We start from the raw sequence: 18,016 nt of genomic DNA, 5'->3' as shown, positions 1-18,016 counted from the left end.
AAAAAAAAAAAAAAAAAAAAAAAAAACGTGTTGGTACTCTCGAGACCCTGGGTGCTAACTGCCAGTGGAGGTACCAGGCACTGTCCTAAGCCCTGCATGCATAGGTACCCACTCACTCCCCACAGCCAGTGTGAGACGGGTATGACTTTGGTCCCCACGTCACACACGAGGAAGCTGAGGCTCAGAGCTGGGCTTCAGCCTCGGCACCACGTACCAGCCGCGCAGGTCAGCAGACGTGGCTTCACCCTCCGCCTGGCGCCCTCTCTGCCAACCCCAGTTTAACAAGTTGACTTAAGGGGCCACCTGCCCAGGGTGAGAAGTACCTGGCACCTCCCAGCCCAGAAGCTTCTCCCAGTAGCTAGAGAAGCAACAAGGAACTTCCTGACCCTGCCCTCCTCCTGGCATTCGTAAAAAAAATCAACTCCAAAACCAACAGCTCAAGAATGTTCACAACCTATTGAGAGCATCCCTGACATTCCTTACAAGGGCTTCCTATTCGTCATGCTTCTTCAAACTTTGTTTTTATTTTTAGTTTAAGGTGTGTTTGCACATAGGTTAAAAGTCAAACCAAGCTTGTTTTTATGTTTTCTGCTCCTGTCTGAGCACCATTTTCAACTCTTCCGGCCATTTCCTTGCTTTCGTACTTCCACAGTTCCAAATTACAAACATTTTTATAACTCGTTCCACCTTGATTTTTCAGTTTTATTATTATTTATTAACCTCCCATTATGGAAGGTAAGGATTTAGCTGTTTTACCAACTCTGTACCAGAAGAGCGCAAGTACGCATGTGCGCACACGCTCTTTCTACCCCATCCTCACACCACCCCCAGATCACAATTTTGGATAAATCAGTACTCAACATCAATACCATCATGATGATGTAAATGCTGTCTACTGCTGAAGAGTACACTATGACTATTTTTCCTTTTCAGCACAGTTTTTGGTATGCAGTTACTATTTACTTTTTTTGTTTTCTTTTCTATAAACTTGTCGCTACTTCGTCCCCACACCCACTTCCCTTTTTATAAAAATCTCCTCTTGATGTTACAACTCATCAGGTACAAGGGTAACAGTGTGTTCACGGAGCCTGCAGGTGCCCCGTGCAGAGCTGTGGCCTAGGAGCTCCGAGCACTGCCCTCGTCCCCTCTCTTGGGCTGGCTACCTTGTTTCCCGGGTCCGTTATCTTCCTCTTTCACGTGTATGTCCTCATTTTACTGAAGCAGTGCTTCTCAAGCTTTAGTGTACATCAGAACCACCTGACTCAGGACGCCTGGGGTGCGGTCCAAGAATCTGCATTTCTAACAAGTCCCCAGATGCAGCTGCTGCCGCCGGGCCAAGGACCATACATCAAGAACCACGGGCCTGGGCTTCCCTGGTGGTGCAGTGGTTAAGAATCTGCCTGCCAATGCAGGAGACGTGGGTTTGAGCCCTGGCCTGGGAAGATCCCACAGGCCACGGAGCAACTAGGCCCGTGCGCCACAACTACTGAGCCTGCGCTCTAGAGCCCGCGAGCCACAACTACTGAGCCCACGCACCTCAGCTACTGAAGCCCGCAGGCTCTAGAGCCGGTGCTCTGCAACAAGAGAAGCCTGCGCACCGCAACGCAGAATAGCCCCCTCTCGCCGCAACTAGAGAAAGCCTGCGTGCAGCAACGAAGATCCAACACAGCCAAAAATAATAAATAAAGAAATTAAAAAAAAAGAACCATGGCACTAAAGTACAAACTCAAGATGCATCCAGAGATATGGCGCAAGGGAGATACATTTAGAGACTTGGAACATCTGAAAATGTCTTTATTCTACTGTCGCACTTAATTAAGCGCTTGGCTAAAGAATTCTAGGATGGGGGCTTCCCTGGTGGTGCAGTGGTTGGGAATCCGCCTGCCAACGCAGGGGACACGGGTTTGAGCCCTGGTCCGGGAAGATCCCACATGCCGCGGAGCAACTAAGCCCGTGAGCCACAACTACTGAGCCTGCGCTCTAGAGCCTGCGAGCCACAGCTACTGAGCCCTGTGCCTAGAGCCCGTGCTCCGCAACAAGAGAAGCTGTGACAATGAGAAGACTGCACACCACAATGAAGATCAGCCCTGGCTCGCCGCAACTAGAGAAAGCCCACGCACAGCAACGAAGACCCAATGCAGCCAAAAGTAAATAAATTAATTTAAAAAAAAAATTCTAGGATGGATAGCAATGACCCTCCAAGTCTGAAAGCACTGCTCTGTGACCGTCTAGACTGCAATGCTGCTAGGAAGCCTGAGGTCATTCTGATCCCCAAACCTTTGTACTAACCGGTTTTTTCCCCGCTGTCCCCCGTGTCCTGATGGTGTTGATGGGTCTTGGAGCGGGTTTATTTTCATCCATCGAGCTGGGTAAGTGTCAGGCCCCTTCAGTCTTGAAAATCATGTTCTTCAGTCCTGGGACTCATTTTTTTGATTATTTTCTTCCCCATTTTCTCTGCCCTTTCCTTCTGGAACACTACTTGCATATTTACCTTGTTTGATTCATCTTGTAGTTTTTTTTCTCTCCCATTTTCCAGCTCTATGTCTTTCTGCTCTACTTTTCAGGAATTTTTCATCTTCTCTTCTGTTTTCATTTCTGTTGCATTTTTTAAAATATTTATTTATTTGGCTGCAATGAGGTCTTAGTTGCAGCACATGGGGTCTTTAGTTGTGGCATGCAGGATCTAGTTCCCTGACCAGGGATCAAATCCGGGCCCCCTGCATTAGGAGCATGGAGTCTTACCCGCTGGACCACCAGGGAATTCCCATTTCCACTCTATTTTTAATTTCTAAGAGCTTTACCCTTGTGAGTGCGCCGCGGGAGCAGGCGAGACGCGGGAGCTAGGGCGCCCTTACCGGCCGAGCCTGACAGCCGGAAGTGGCTGTTTTGGGACTGAGCTGGCGCAGCAAACTTCTGGTCCAGGTCTCCTACTTCGAGTTAGTCCACAGAGCGTGTCGGAGCCGAGCCCTGCTGATCAGCATGATCACGGATGTGCAGCTCGCCATCTTTGCCAACATGCTGGGCGTGTCGCTCTTCCTGCTTGTCGTTCTTTATCACTACGTGGCCGTCAACAATCCCAAGAAGCAGGAATGAAAGTGGCGCTTTCTCCGCCCCAGGGTTCCAGGACATGGTCTGAGGCAAGATGGAGGGTGTGAGGGGCCTTCACACTTCACTTCATCCCTTCTACCCATCACAACATACAAAGCAACTACACCTGGATTTTTCCAAACAACTTTTATTTCCTCAAAGTCTTCCTTAATCTTATGGAACAAGAAGATACCACTGAATAGGGCCCAGCATAGGGCTACTTTATTTTCTACTCCCTCCCCCCGATATAAGAAGATAGATTTTTTTTGTGGTCCCCCCTCCCAAAAAAAAAAAAAGAGCTTTAAAAAAAACTTCCTTATTGATAGCATCTTGTTCTTTTGCTTTCTATACACAATTTCTCTCTGAGATTAATGATAGTCTTTGAAAATTCCTTCTCCCTGCGTAGTTTCTGTCTCCTCCAAGTCTCTTTCTTTTCCTTCCTTCCTTTTCCTTGTCCTTTCTTTTTTAACTGAGGCATTACTCAAAAGTCTGCCACCTGGTTTGTCCACTCACTCATATGTTAAGAGTAGAGCACTAAGTCGCTGGCGGCAAGCCTGCGGACACACGAGCGCTCACCTGGAGCCTCCTTTTAGGATCATCGGGCTATTCCTTTGCATGATGGAGCCCTCCAGAACTTAAGTCTTTTCTCTTGGGCTGGTCAGATTGCCCACACGATTCTTCCGGTTTCCTGTGTGGAGGTAGGAACCTGGCAGGCAGCATTCTGAGCGATGAGGAAGAGAAGCAGGTGGCTGGAGGGAAGGTGGCCAGGGGTCATCTCAACACTAAACGTGCTGACTTCCACTTAACCTTCTACGTTTTGGTACCATCACCCCATGCTCACCGGCACCTAGAATCTCTAGACCCACCTCTGGAAGGAGCAGTTACCAGTCCTGTGAAGCAGGAAAGAGGAGTTTGGCAGCCGTGGCTCAGATTCCCCTCGGCTGGCTCAGGTTTCCCCTCTCAGACCTGCCACGTCAGTTCCTCCTCCCTTCGCTTCCTTGGTTTGTCTCCTCTCCCTCTAGTCTTTATGGTAAAGGTAAGTCCTTTCATGCCATTTTTCGTGAGGGTTTTAAAGGAAACAGGTGGGCACTTGAACTGCCCCCTTTTAACTGGAGCCCAGGTCCCTGTCCTTCTGTCTCCCTTCTAATGCTTTATTTTTCTTCTTAGCCGTTTACTGACTCTTGACCTATTTGTCATTTACGGTTCCTCTCCTCCAACTGGACATCAGCTCCTTGAGAGCAAAGACTCTGTTTTGTACACTGGGTGTACTTTGCCTGAAACGGCACCTGACACGTGTTGGGCCCTCACCATACAGTCTACAGAACACAGTATATGCCACTTTACCGATAAGAGAATGCGTGCGTGTACAACTGCATACACATACGCACACACAGAAAAGAGTCCGAAATTCAGGACATACTCCAAGATGGGACGTTATCTCTGGGCAGTGGAGATGTGTGTAATTGTAATTTTTTAAATTAGTTGTTTTGGGTATTCATTACATTTTCTAAAACAAATATGGATCACTTCATAACAAATATATTAAAAACAGAAAAATAAGCCACCCCTTAAAACTGAAGCCCAGGGAGGTTAGGAACTTACCCAAGGTCATACAACTAGTTAAGTGGTGGGGCTGAGATTGAACCTAAGAAGTCTGACTCGTCTATGCAATAGTGCTTTCCCTGCTACAGGGCCATCCTCTTCCAGGCCTTCTCCTAAGAGACCTGTGCTGCAGCCACTTTCTCCAAGAAGCAGCCCCATCAGGTAGGAGAGACACGATTAGTTCCAACCCCTCCTGGAGACACGTAAACAGCTATCAGTAAAACCAAAGAGCTCAGTGAGGTGCCAGAGCGATTGCAGCTGCAGACTGGGAGGTCCGGGAGGACGTCAGAGCAAGAGCCCAACAACGTGATGCTCGCTGCTTGCTGCAATGCCCCCTGGGAGTGCAGGGAAGCAGAAGCTCGCTCCCCTCAGCGCCGGGGGGCCCGTCTGAGGAGCGGCCCCAGGGGGTCCGCTGAAGCCAGATGCTGGGCTGGAACAGGCTCTGGAGGGGAGCACAGAGGGATGAAGACGAGCCCGCGGACAGCCAGGAATGATGGCTGCTTCGACTTCCGTGGGTGGTACCAACCGCCCTGCCGCCCACCCACTGTGACAGTGATGGACGGTGGGGAAGGAGGCCTGGGGCAGGGTGGTCGCCGCCCTTGTGGGGCTCAGGGCAGCAGCTGTTTCTCTACAGGGATGCTGTGGCGGCAGGAACGGTCACACCAGCACACCCCAGATGACAGCAGCCCCATCCACACCCACTCCCTCTCTCCGCAGGCCGAGGAGCAGGCTGGTGTGCCCATGGCTAGCACAGAGCTCTGTCCTGCCTGTCAAGACCCTTAATTAGGGTCTCCTGAACATCCTTCTCCAACAAATAAAATCAACCCTGTCCCCCACCCAGACACGAAAGTCCAACCGCTTTCAGAGGCAGGGCTACAGACAGGAAAGAGCAGCTGCCTTTCTTGCTCTCTGCCAAAGCTAGCTTAGCCAAATCCCCAGGAAAATGCTGTTGCACATGAAACATGAAAGTGCAAAGCACAGACAGTCTGCTCTCCTTCCCACACACATGTTCAAACAGGCCTGCTTTCCAGCACTGCTGACGACTTCTCCCCGATGAGGTCATCGCTACGGCCCAGCCTGTGGCTTCTGCCCTCCCTCCATTATCATGAGCTGGTTTCAACTTACCTGACCCAGATGCGCAGGCTCAGGGGAGCAGGGGAGAAGCAAGAGCAAAGCGTGAGTGGGCTGAGAGGCCCACCCCACCCTCCGTCCACAGGAGCCGAGCAGACCCCCGGGTGATGGGCTGCCAGACCCAGGCTGGCAAGGCACCCCATCAGAGCATTCCTAGAGAAGGTTGGCAAGGGGAGAGGCTGCTGGGGGGTCTCCCAGGACTTGCGTTTTCTTTCCTCCTCTTGGGGACATCCCCCCCCGGCCAGACAACACCCTCCCCAGCCCTGGTGTCATAGAGAAGACCAGGGAGCAGGCCAGAGGCTGGAAGAGGAGGCCCGGGGCAGGGTGTACACTGTCCCACGCTGCGGGACACTGAAAGTACTCAAGTGAGGCCTGAAAAGACCTCCAGGTCAAGGATAAACAGGGCTGAAGGGTGTGGTCAGGATCCTACTGGAAAGAAGCTTCAACCGCCCCACAGCAAACCTCCAAACAGCTGATTACCTGTCTCAAGGAAAGCACAGAGGTGCCACTGGAGACAGAGGAGAGGCAGATGCTGACTTTAGCAAGACCCTGGCTCCGGCAGGCTCCTCAGCGCCCCCTCTCCTTGGTCCTCCGAGGCCCGGGAGGGTCAGGAGAGGGTCTGACAGGACCTGACCTGACGGCCCAGCCACAAATTCGGTGACTCTGAATGCAGCCCCAGGGGTTACATCCTTTAGGGATGGGAACTGCTGTGGCAGGACGGGAGTTGCATCTGAACAGAAGGATGAGAGCAGATATCTAACGAGATAATGGAGCTGCCATCGACAGTCCTGGCGAGACCCTAACCCCACAGGCGGGAAGAAACTGTTCTGGGGCCCACCGGACCAGACTCTAAGAGCTGTTAGACTGAACGCTCAGGAGTCCCAGAAGACGGCCTCAATCTCAACTTCCGGTCTAAAGGCATCTCCTTACTTCACTCTGAAAGGAGCAGAGGTGCCAAGTCTCAGGGCATCCTGCGTGTGCTGGCGCGAGGCGAGAAGGTGGAGGGCACAGGACACCCCGCCTCCCGGGGAGCCACGACGACCGGAATTCTAGGCCTTCGCTCACGGAGAAGCACGGATCAGAAGCCGGCCGCCCCGGCTGAAGTGGAACCAGCGCGTGGGTAATCCACCCTCGCCCACTGGTCCTGAGTAAGCTGACTTTCTGCTGACTCGAGCCTTAAGACTGCCACAGAGTCTTGGTGCCTTGCCCCATCTGAGAGACTGAGAGAGTGTGTGGTGGCCACATTTCAGGAGCTCAGGATCTAGCCACTTCTAAATAGGCTCTGAACGCAACAGCTTTTCCCAGCCTCGCAGAAGCCACAAGTCTAAACAGAGAACTGAACAGAGGCCTCTGCTCCCAGCTGGTGAAGGAAGAGATGGGGGCACGGAGGAGGCCGCGCCCGAGGGCTCTCGGGGTGCCGCTGGCAGGGGAGGGGCAAGCGAGGCCCGTCAGACAGCTGAGAGGAAGGCAGAACCCAGACTCTGGGACAAGAATTTTACTCTGGTGGTAGGGACCGTCCCGTCTTGAAGATTCTCCTTGCTGTTATTCCACTGTCCCTCGAAGCCCCAGAGAGGGCCCTGGCTTGCTGGTGTCAGAAGCTCTGAAGCACCCAGGGAGAAAGGTAGACAGAAATCTGCCATCTTTAGGTGGCCTCTGCTGATGAAGAGAGACTCCTGTGGGCTGGCTCGCCTTTCCCCTGCCCCATTAAAGAAGCCCCATGTCAAAGCCCAGCTAGCTGAGTCCACTCCGCAGCTCTGTCCACACCGCTGTCCTCACGGGGAACAACCTGCCTTCACGTCTCCAGGTGTGGGAGGAGCTAACTGTGCCCGGCCCACCCCGCCAACTCCCAGCATCACCCCTCCATGGCCACACACTCTTGACCAGTATCTCCCAGGTATGTCTGTGCAGCTAAGTGTAAATCTCCAGAGTTTGGGGTCTGCGTATTTGGGGGTACACAGTACTGTTGATGAACTGACAAGCCCCATGCAATGAGGGTCATTCAGGCTGTGAAGTAAGGACACAGCCAGAGGCCCCAGTCCAGGCTAATCTTTTGGTCTGCTTCTTTGTTTGGTTTGTGTGGGGATGAGGTTAACGTCCTAAAAAATCTCTAGCAGAGCATCACATGATTATATTCTCAAATAATTCAGAAGTCTAACCCCTAATCCTTTTCATTGGCATAAACACCAATAATGGTTCGGTGCTCATTATTCCAGTCTTTTCTTGAATGAATTTACATATACATGAACACATGTACATTGAAGTCTATTTTTTAAGCACAAGAGGGATGAGTCTTTAGGGGTTATCCGTGACCTCAGAGATCTCCCATTGACAGTCCATACAGACCTCCTCCCTCCTTTGTAACAATTGCGTTGTAGCCCAGGCTGCGTACGCACCATGCCTATTAACCCTTCACACGCACAGGGTCACTTAGGTTGGTTTTGGTTTTATTTTTCATTTTTTCTATCACAAATGATGCTGCAGTGGACATTCTGGCCCCTCTTTGCGACGTGCATGAGTGACTGTCTAAGTCAGACACCTAGAAGTAGAAACGCTAGGTCAGAGGGACACGGGTTTCAATATCTCATGGATCTGGCCATGTCTGACACCCCACCCACCGTGCATGAGCACCTAGGACTCGCTCTGTGCAAGGGAGTTTGGGAGAAACGAGGCGTCTGTCTCAGCTCACCAACACTGGCTCCATCTGGGCACGGTCTCAATGGGGTAACTTCTCTATGGCCTAAGCTCCCATCCAGCATACTGAGACATATGTGGAAGGTCCCCTTCTCCTATTTAATAGTGACTCTCAGGCCGTTTCAAAAACCCACACAACGGCACCACAGGAACCAGAAGAGGATGTGGGCTCTAAACAAGCAGGGACAGAGGACAGGATGGGAAACGATGCTGGATACTGGGACCAACTAAAGGCCCCCTCTAGAGAAGAGCTGTACCAACTGGCTCCACCCATTGCCTATCTTCATCCTAGGGGCAGGCACTTAACGCAGATGAAAACAGAGGAATGTGCTCCAAAGATATTAACCCTTGGGCTGGAGCAGGAGTAGGAAAACTCTTCTTAGTTTTCTTTTCTTTTTTTTTTTTTTAAACAACTCTTGAAAAATGTAAAAACCATTCTTATCTCATGGGCCATACACAAGGAAGCAGGCCAGATCTGGCCCATGAGCCATGGTGGACAAGAGAGCACGCAGGCTCCGGAGCACACACTGCTCAAACTGCACACTCAGGGAAGGCGAGACGGCCGACAAGCCCCACTCCCCACCGTCTGCACAGCACTGGGCAGCTACCCACCCAACAGGGGCCTACTGTGAAAACAGACCTACCTATCAGCTCACTAGACTGTCAGCCTGGTTCTTCATTTTTAAATACAAATGAAGCAGGAATTCCCTGGCGGTCCAGTGGTTAAGACTGTGCTTTTGCTGCAGAGGGCCCAGGTTCGATTCCTGGTCGGGGAACTAAGATCCCGCAAGCCACATGGTACGGCCAAAAAACATTTTTTTAATAAAATAAATACAAATGAACTAACATTCACCAGACACTGAGGGAAAAACAGCTGAGGGAAAAAAGAATGACCAAAATAAACAACCAGAACCAGATCCCAGAGGAAACGGGATCATTTAAGGGTCAGGAGATAATTTTGAAAACAATTCTAATTAGTGTGTCAGAGAAAGTCAACCCAGTTTTGGCCTCTGTGAAGCAAGAGCTACACGCTATGAAAATGAAATAATCCGAGGACCAGAAGAAAGAAAATTAAAATGCTGGCTCCCAAATGAAAACCTTCTCTGGGAGGTCTGGAGGACAACGTCAAGACCATCTACCAGTCTACAGAAAGAAAAGACAGATGGGAAAAGGAAGAGAACAGAAACAGCACATGGGACTGAAACCGTGCACCTCAGATTGGGACTTGAACCCACGTGGCCGGGACTCAAACCCAGCCAAAACCCACGGTCTTCCAACTGAGATCACACACCTGCTTTCAGGACTTAAGGAAGCTCAGGTTCTTGATGTCTCATCACAGAAAGAATTCAGTGAGAGACAAAGTGATAGGTAAGAAGTGGATTTATTTAGAGAGAAACACACTCCACAAGACAGAGTGTGAGCCATCTCAGAAGGTGAGAAAGGCACCAGGGTATGGGGCTGTCAGTTTTTACAGGGGTGGGTGATTTCACAGGCTAATGAGTGGGAGGAGTATTCCAGCTATTTAGGGAAGGGGCGGGGATTTCCAGGAATGGGGCCACCGCCCACTTTTTGATCCTTATGGATCCTTGGAACTGTCATGACGCCTGTGGGTGTGTCATTTAGCTTGTTGATGTGTTACGGTGAGTGTATACTGAGGCTCAAGGTCTAGTGGAAGTTGACTTGTCTGCCATCTTGGACCCATTTCGTTCTAATCAGTTTATGTCATGTCCTCGGGCTATATCATTCTTTCAAAGGCTGTGCCCTGCCCCCTTCCCTCCTGTTTCAGGACCAATATAGGAAGTCTAACAACTAATAGGATTTCCAGTAAGAGGAAATAAAGGAAACAGAGAGAAGGAAATTATCAGAGAAATAATAGAAAAAATATTCAGAGTGAAAGGCTAACATAAGACTTTAAATTGAAAGGGTCCAAAAGTACCCAGCAGAGTGAATGAACAAAAAAAAAAAAATCCAACCTAGACACAGCATTACAAAACCCCACTACACTAAAGATAGAAGACATCTTATATGCTTCCAGAGAAGGAAACTAACAGAGCAAACAAATGACAACAAAAAGCGAAGTTAGCTACAGAGAAATGAGAATTAAACTGGCATTGGATATCTTATTAGCAACAATGCTTTATTTAAGAGATCAATGCCTTTAATATTGGGAGGGGAAATAAATTTAAATTCTGTATTCAGTCAAATCATAAATTAAAAGTGAGGGCAGGGACTTCCCTGGTGGTTCACTGGTTAGGACTCCGCACTCTCACTGCCAAGGGCCTCGGTTCAACCCCTGGTTGGGGAACTAAGATCCCACAAGCCACGTGGTGTGGCCAAAAAAAAAAGTGAGGGCAAAACAAAAGATTCAAAGTTTTCCTCTCATTTATTCTTTCTGAGGAAGTACTTAAGAATGTACTTCAGCTAAACAAGAGTAAAACAAGAAAGAAAAAGACACAGAAGACAGTGGATCTAACCCAGGAAAGCAGCTGTGGAAGCGAAGTCTGTTGGGAGCTCAAGGCACGCCTTAAGAATCAGCTCTCCAGATCGGAGGGAAAAGAGAAGAGCATTTTGGAAACAGTATTTCTGGAAGGAAGGAAGGAAATACATAACAAATGATTAATGTAAATGACTAGGTAAATTCAAAAACAGAGTACAGGTCCTCCTCACCTTATGATGAGGTTACATGCAGATAAACCCATCCTATGTCGAAAATGCATTTACTACACCTAACCTACACCATACCTCAGTCTAGCCTACCCCGAACGCGCTCGGAACACTAACGTTAGCCTGCAGCTGGGCACCACCATCTAACACAAAGCCTATTTTATAATAAAGTGTCGCTATCTCACGTAATTGAATACTGTACTGAATGTGAAAAACAGAATGGCTGTCCGGGTACAGAATGGTTATAAGTGGTTTGCCCTCGTGATCTCAGGGCTGCCTGGCAGTTGTGAAATACAAGTACAGCACAGCTGACAGAGAAGCTGAGGGACAGCAAAGGACAGAAGAGGTGCTGGGAAGGGAAGGCCGGAGGCTTCTCACCGATACTCTCCCCCAGCACAGTGACACAACCTATAGTACATGGAATAAGGACTAAAGATTTCGATATATTTAGGATTCCAAAGGCAATTAAGAAAAAAACCCTGGAAATAATAATATAAACATCAAAAATTGGGAGGAGGAGGGAGGGAGGGAGGGTGAGGAAAATGTAAAGGAGCTAAGACTTTCATCTTCCACTGTGGGAAACTGATAATGTCAAAATTGATAAATCAAGAAAGAGCTGCATAAGCGTATTACCCAGTTAAGTGTCTAGAAGAAATCACCAGAAGCACTAACCCCAGAAATTGTCTTAATGGTAGTTACTTCTGGAAGGCAGAACCAGGGTGGGCCAGACAGGCCAGAGCCTGTCTCTACTTGACCGAGTGACTGCACGACTTTGATAAACCCCCCAGCCTACCCCAGACATTCTTATTCAGTAGGTCCAGACTCTGTATTCAAGAAAGCTCCTCAAGCAATTCTGATGACTAACCTCTGCATCCCATTCAGAGCTGAGAAATGATGATTTTATGACCTCATCTGATACCGAAGCGCCCTGAGGTAGGCTAGTCGGCTACTCGATTCCTCATTTCTCATTCAGAGAAACTGAGTCTCAGAGCAATTCCGCGATGTGGCCCTGAGACTGGGGTACTTCTCGTGTTGGGTGACGCTGGCGCCCTTCCCCACCCTGCTCTGGTGCTGTCCTGGCCGAGACCTGTCTGGCAAGGCTTCCCCTGCTGGTCACGGTTCAAACTGCACTTGTCCTTCAGCTCAGCTGTGCCGGGAGGGCTGCGGAGGACACCCGAGGGGACGGGGTGAGAGGCCTGTGCCAGTCTGTGCTGAAGCGCAGCCACGGAGCCTGGCACCGGCCCCGTCCTCCAGTCGTTGGAGGAGGCCACATGCCACCCTCCCTCTGCCCACTGGCACTGTCCCGAGTGGGCACCACACAGCACGGGGCTCCCTCGTCCGCAGAAGGCAGAACAGAAACAAAAGTCTGCTAGTGCCCCAGACCCAGAGGAAGGCAGGAAGCCTTAATCAAACACTTTTACTTGCAGCAACAGTGACTAGAAACCAAACTTGAGAATGAGGGCAGAGCCCTACAATGCACCTGGGGAATATTCTTAGTTCTTCCAAGGACTTGCCAGTTTTTCTTAATTTTTAATTGGGAAATATACTGTAAATATTAAATGTGTGTGTGTGTGTGTGTGTGTGTGTGTGTGTGTGTGTGTGTATATATATATAAAACACATATATATGTATATATACACACACACACATTTTACATGCACACATATACACACATATATACACACACATATGTACATAAATATAAAATATATACTGTTTAAAGACCTAAAATAAAAGAACATCCATGCATGGAGCACACAGGGAGCACACAGCCCAAGAAACAAATATTACCCGAAGTCTCTGCCCTGCCCCGCCAGGGATAACCACTTTGCTGAGTTGGGGTTTAATCATTTCTCTTTTTGTCTTCCTAGTTTCATGAGGCATGAATGCATCCCCAAGCAGTGTATTGTTTAGTTCTGCTTGTTTTTCAACGTGACCTAATCAGAATCGAGGAATCACACGGTGAGTATTTTATGTCTTGCTTTTCCGGCTCTATGCGTGTAGAGCCTTCCTTCCTGACGTGTGTAGCTGGGTGGAGAAGTACTCCAGTGCAGGATTTACTTACTTACTCTCATTGTTAGTTGTTATCTGGACTGTTTCTAGTTTTTTCTATGCTGCCAGGAAAACTCTAATGGAAGTGGCTGGCCTTTTAAAATGCCCCTCCTCCAGAGCCCCAGGTTTTGCCTCTGTACAGAATACCGGGCCTGTAGCTAGATAGCTAGAGTTCTGGGAGTTCCCCGCAACCACGAGAAGATGGGATTCCCAGGGGTCCCTCTACTCCCCGGCCCGGCCTCACTCACACACAGAAGCCTTCTGCTCTGAACCTGAGATTCCCCACCCCTGCCCTAACAGCAGGGAAAACAATGGCCTTTTCAGAAGCAGTCCGGATTTCTGAGTCACACCCCTCTCCCTACTATCTGCCCCCTTCTTCCCCAGGTAAGAGAACAGAGTTCTCAATGAAAGGGCTCCATTGATGGGCCACAGGGTGTGAAAGCGTGAGAGCCGGAGCAGGAGGGGACCAGGCTCTGCCCTGCCATCTGGCCCACACGGTCCTCACGTTTGCCACATGGCTACAGGGGGAACAAAGGAAACCAGACCGTGGTCAGGGCCAGGCGTGTTTCCCTCTGTTACATATATTGTTCCATTTAAGGCTCATATAATTTTAAAGGTGGAGAAACAACAACAAAAGATGACTAACACTTCTGAGTACACGCCATATGCCACCGTGCTAAGTGCTTTAGACACCTTATCCCAGTGGGTCATAGCCCACCACAGCGGTGAGGAAATTAAGTTAGGAGGTTAAGACCAGCATCTAAACAAAAGGAAACAGACAAGACTGGAATGAAGATGAGAATACTAGAGCGCGTCCCACAAACGAAGGGTAAGTACTGTTTTGTGAATTCTTTCTGTACCTTATATTCACATATATTTATCTCTCTGCACTGGGTCGCAATGTAAACTATATATCTCTCACTGTGGATAGAGGCTAAAAAATCTCAGAACACCCTTTCTTGTCTCATTTATTTCATAACCATCCTGACGTAGGTTCAGTTACTAACCTAATTTAACAAGGAAATAACTGCAGCTACTTCCTCGGCTTCATCTGGGCCACACAGCTCGGTCACCAACCACCCACCAGCCTCCCGCTGCTCTGTTTCTCTTTCCTCCCCCAGAACACGTGCTGCAGCCTCCGCCCAGGGCATTCTCCCCGCTCCTCTCACCAGCTCTTTGCACAGCTGGTTCCTTTCCATCCTTCAGGCCTCAGCTTGGGGGTCGTGTCCACAGAGCCCTGGTCCCCAGCCCGAGCAGCCCCTCTCCTGTTCACGGCCGTGTCGACATGTCTCCTTGTTGCCGTCTGACTTCCCCACTACGACTCCAAAGGAGGTAACGTCTGATGCCCTCGCCTGTGTGTACCTGGCAGCAGGCACTCCCTAATCTGTTGGTTGAATACAGACACTCAAGTTCTCACAATTGGTAAATGGCAAAGCCAGGATCCCAGCCGGGGGAGGGCGGACCCCTTGACCCCTGCACTATATACGAAAACTACGAAACAGCACCAGTAAGTGTTAGCGCTTGGCTGGGTCGGACTCCGACGTCTGTGCTCTATTAGGTCAACGGGGTAGGGGGGCCATGAGGGCCTCGCTGAACAGCCTTTTGTGGTCGGCTGAGAACTTGGAAGGGATAAGTGAGGAGACAGCAAAACCTCAGGCTAGAAGAGAAGAAGTCTGCCAAAGAACAGAGAAATACCAGAAGTCCTCAGGGCAGCCAGCTGAGAAATGAGCTGGTGACTGGGATTGGAGCGGCGGGGCCGAGAAGCCTGAGGACCAAGGCCAAAGGAATACCCTGGCCGTGCTGCCACCTCGTGGCTGTGGAATGCTTGGCCCACAGGAAAAAAAAGAGAGGTGGGCTGGTCTGTGGGTTCATTCTTCAGGGGTCATTTACTGAACACCTGATGCAGGCCTGGCTGCTGGGGCCTGGAAATGAGTCTGACACAGCTCCAACGTCCAAGGACCGCTGTTCCCTACATCCGGGCAGTGACCCAACCCTGAGAGGTTTACTTCCCTCTTTTCACAGTAGCTCGTGGGGTGCCCCCTCCCCAAAACAAGACTGAGAGGGCAGAGATGACCTCTCATTCATCTCTGAAGCTCCAGCACCCAGCACAGGGCCCAGCACATCAGAACAGTTACAGTGGCTACAATTTAATAGGTGCTAAGTGCTTCTAAAGACAGCCCATCAGTTCCCACATTTTACCTCTGAGGTACTTATGAGATCACCGAGTGGAGATGTCAAGTCAGTGTTTATTTCAGTATGAGCCTGGGGTTCTTGGAGAGGTCAGAGATGGGGAAATAAACGTGAACATCACCCACAGATGTGTTCAAAGACCAGGACCTCTCAACGAGTTTCGCGTGCATGTGGCTCACCTGGGGTTTTCGCTAAGGAGCATACTCTGATTCTGTGGTCCGGGGCGGGCTCTGAGAGCCTGCGTTTCTAACAAGCTGTCAGGCCATACCAGTGTTGTTGGTCCACAGACCACACCGCGAGTGGGAAAAATCTGGAACAGAAATTGACAAACTATGGCCAGAAGGTCAAATCCAGCCTATGGCCTGTTTTCCTACATCCAGCAAGATAAGAGCAGTACTTTTATTTTTAAAAAGGTTAAAAAAGAAAAGAATATGTGACAGAGACCACCAGTACCTCACAAAGCCTAATATATTTATCTCTGGTCCTTGACGGAAAAGGTCTGCCAACCCCTGATCTGGTATGTCATCCAGGGACAGGAGGCACAGCGAGATGAGAGAGGGATGAGGGTGGAGCCCTGAGCCAGGCTGTTATGACTTCCAAGTTGCCATGCCTAGTTTCAGTAGGAAAAATAAGAATATAATGTACTGTTTGTGCGCTTAGGCTAAAAAGCCAGTGAGCCCTGGAACAGGTGAGCTAAAACCTGAGGCTCCCAGGTAGGAGTGTACAGCACTGGGGAAGAGGTGCAGACATCTTCGGGGCTGAATGGGGACGAACACCTGTCATCTTGATAATCCACTGCCTCTTTCAGCGCTTATCCTGGAAAAAAATGACAAAAATAGAAGGACGGGGCAGTAGCCACCACCCACTGTGTGCGGCACCACAGAAGTACATGTGCTGAAAAAAATAATATGAAAGGGAGTTCTGCAAGGTTGCCCTGTGGAGCAAAACCTTCTGAATTTTGGATGAGGGTGGGGAGGGTGGACAGAGAAAAGGGTAAGGCAAGGGCAAGGGGTGCAGCAGAATAACGGCCCCACCCAGAGCCTGTAGTTTGGGGGCTGCCCCGCGTCGTGTTTGACTACAGTGTTTGGCTACTGTCAGGCTTCGTCACGCTGTGTTGACGACTATGTCTGCTTAAATGTCAGCGCCTGAGAAAGCAAATACAGCCGTCCGTTTCCGTCAACGGGAACCGATCAATCTGGCCCTCTTTCAACAAAGGACCGGGCTCTTTTGCTTCCAGCCGTGAAAAGTTTGCTTGTCTCACATGAAGCATTCACGTGTATTTCCGAAGGACAAGAAGAGAACCCTTTCTCAGGGGTGCAGAAAAGACTAAGTCTATCCAAAAGACTGTGGCAGGATATCTGTAAAGCCAAACTGTTCTTAAATGCTGGAGGACAAATAAAGACAGAAGGATATTATAAAACTGTCCTGGGCTGCAAAGCACATTCCAGAATTTCCTGGTTGGAAGGAACCTTCAAGGTCAACCAGGCTGCCTCATGCTTCCCACGAAGCTGCCTCCTGAATCTAACCGTCTAAAGGAGAAAAGCTCACATCGCGTCTGGCTTTAGGCACGGAATATTCTTCTTCTTCCACTTCTTAATAAATTAAAAAAATACTTGCAATCAAAACCAAATCACCGCCTTTTAACCCACAAACTCCTGCCCTTCTCAAGTCCTTCCTCAATCACACTGTCTCCCCCCTGGAAAGTGAGTTCCTTCAGGGAACTAACTGATCTTGCGGCACCCAGCACACTGCTCATTCCACAGCCGCGTGGTGAGCAAGTCCTCAGTCGACTAAAAAGATCTCAGTTTTTCTGCCACCTTTTTGCTGTGTGATTAACCTTCCCAAATCGCATTTTCCTCACCTGTAAAGTCCTATCACGATACGGCTATTTTGAAGACTAAATACAATGACACGTGTACTTAGAATGGTGGCTAGCACAACAGTAAGGGTTTAATAAGTGCTGACAATCATTATTACTCAATTAGCAGATGAAACCGTTCTATCCTATGAATCACACTCTCACCCCAAAACACATCACACCAGAACTGGGTTTCTCAACCTCGGCACCATTGCCATCTCTTTGTTGTGGAGGCCCATCCTGTGTTTCGTAGGATATTTAGCAGCATCTCTGGCCTCCACCTTCTAGGTATCAGCAGCACCCCACCTCCCCAGATCTGACAGCCAAAAATGTCTTCAGAGCTTGCTTCTTCCTCCATAGGGAAGCACTGCACCAGAATATGCAAATCAGTTGTGGAGTGGTCACCACAACCCCTAATTCCCCACCATCCCACTCTCCCCACAGGCAGCCACCTCCACCCCAAGTGCTCACCACTCAGTTGCCTTGGAGGGAACAGGTGATAGGTGCTGTAGATATCATTGGAGAACTGCAGCTGGAGCTCAGGGCTGCCCTTCAGGAGCTGGGCAACGTGGTCCACCTGAAATGGTGTCTTCTCCAGGATCACAATGGCATCCTCTCCGTCCCCATCCCCAGAAGCCTCATTAACCTGTGGGTGAGACACCATTGGTGGGCCCAGGGGCAGAACCACAAGTGAGGCCTGGAGAGCAAAGGTAAAAGATGTAAAAGCTCCCAGGGCCTCTG

General features: G+C 49.7%; 2 protein-coding genes across 2 annotated transcripts in view; one reads left to right on the top strand and one right to left on the bottom strand.

Annotated features, from left to right (window-relative positions):
- DCPS (decapping enzyme, scavenger) overlaps positions 1–18,016 on the bottom strand; it is a 34,601-nt gene that overhangs the window by 15,073 nt on the left and 1,512 nt on the right. Inside the window, exon 2 of the mRNA XM_024740833.1 lies at positions 17,747–17,921. Within this exon, the coding sequence (XP_024596601.1) occupies positions 17,747–17,921 (175 nt within the window). The remainder of the gene's footprint in view (positions 1–17,746; positions 17,922–18,016) is intronic.
- Positions 2,942–3,146, top strand: LOC112396877 (dolichyl-diphosphooligosaccharide--protein glycosyltransferase subunit 4). Its single transcript, XM_024740834.1, has one exon. The coding sequence runs from the start codon at positions 2,980–2,982 to the stop codon at positions 3,091–3,093; it is 114 nt and encodes a 37-aa protein (XP_024596602.1). The 5' UTR covers positions 2,942–2,979; the 3' UTR covers positions 3,094–3,146.

This window comes from Neophocaena asiaeorientalis, unplaced genomic scaffold (assembly GCF_003031525.2).
Source record: "Neophocaena asiaeorientalis asiaeorientalis breed wild unplaced genomic scaffold, Neophocaena_asiaeorientalis_V1.1 scaffold308, whole genome shotgun sequence".
Lineage (NCBI taxonomy): Eukaryota > Metazoa > Chordata > Mammalia > Artiodactyla > Phocoenidae > Neophocaena > Neophocaena asiaeorientalis.
Note: the sequence above shows the minus strand (reverse complement) of the source record. Positions and strands in the feature narration are given on the sequence as shown.

Excerpts from the sequence above, each read along its gene's own strand:
- LOC112396877 (XM_024740834.1), top strand. The coding sequence starts at position 2,980 with ATGATCACGGATGTGCAGCTCGCCATCTTTGCCAACATGCTGGGCGTG.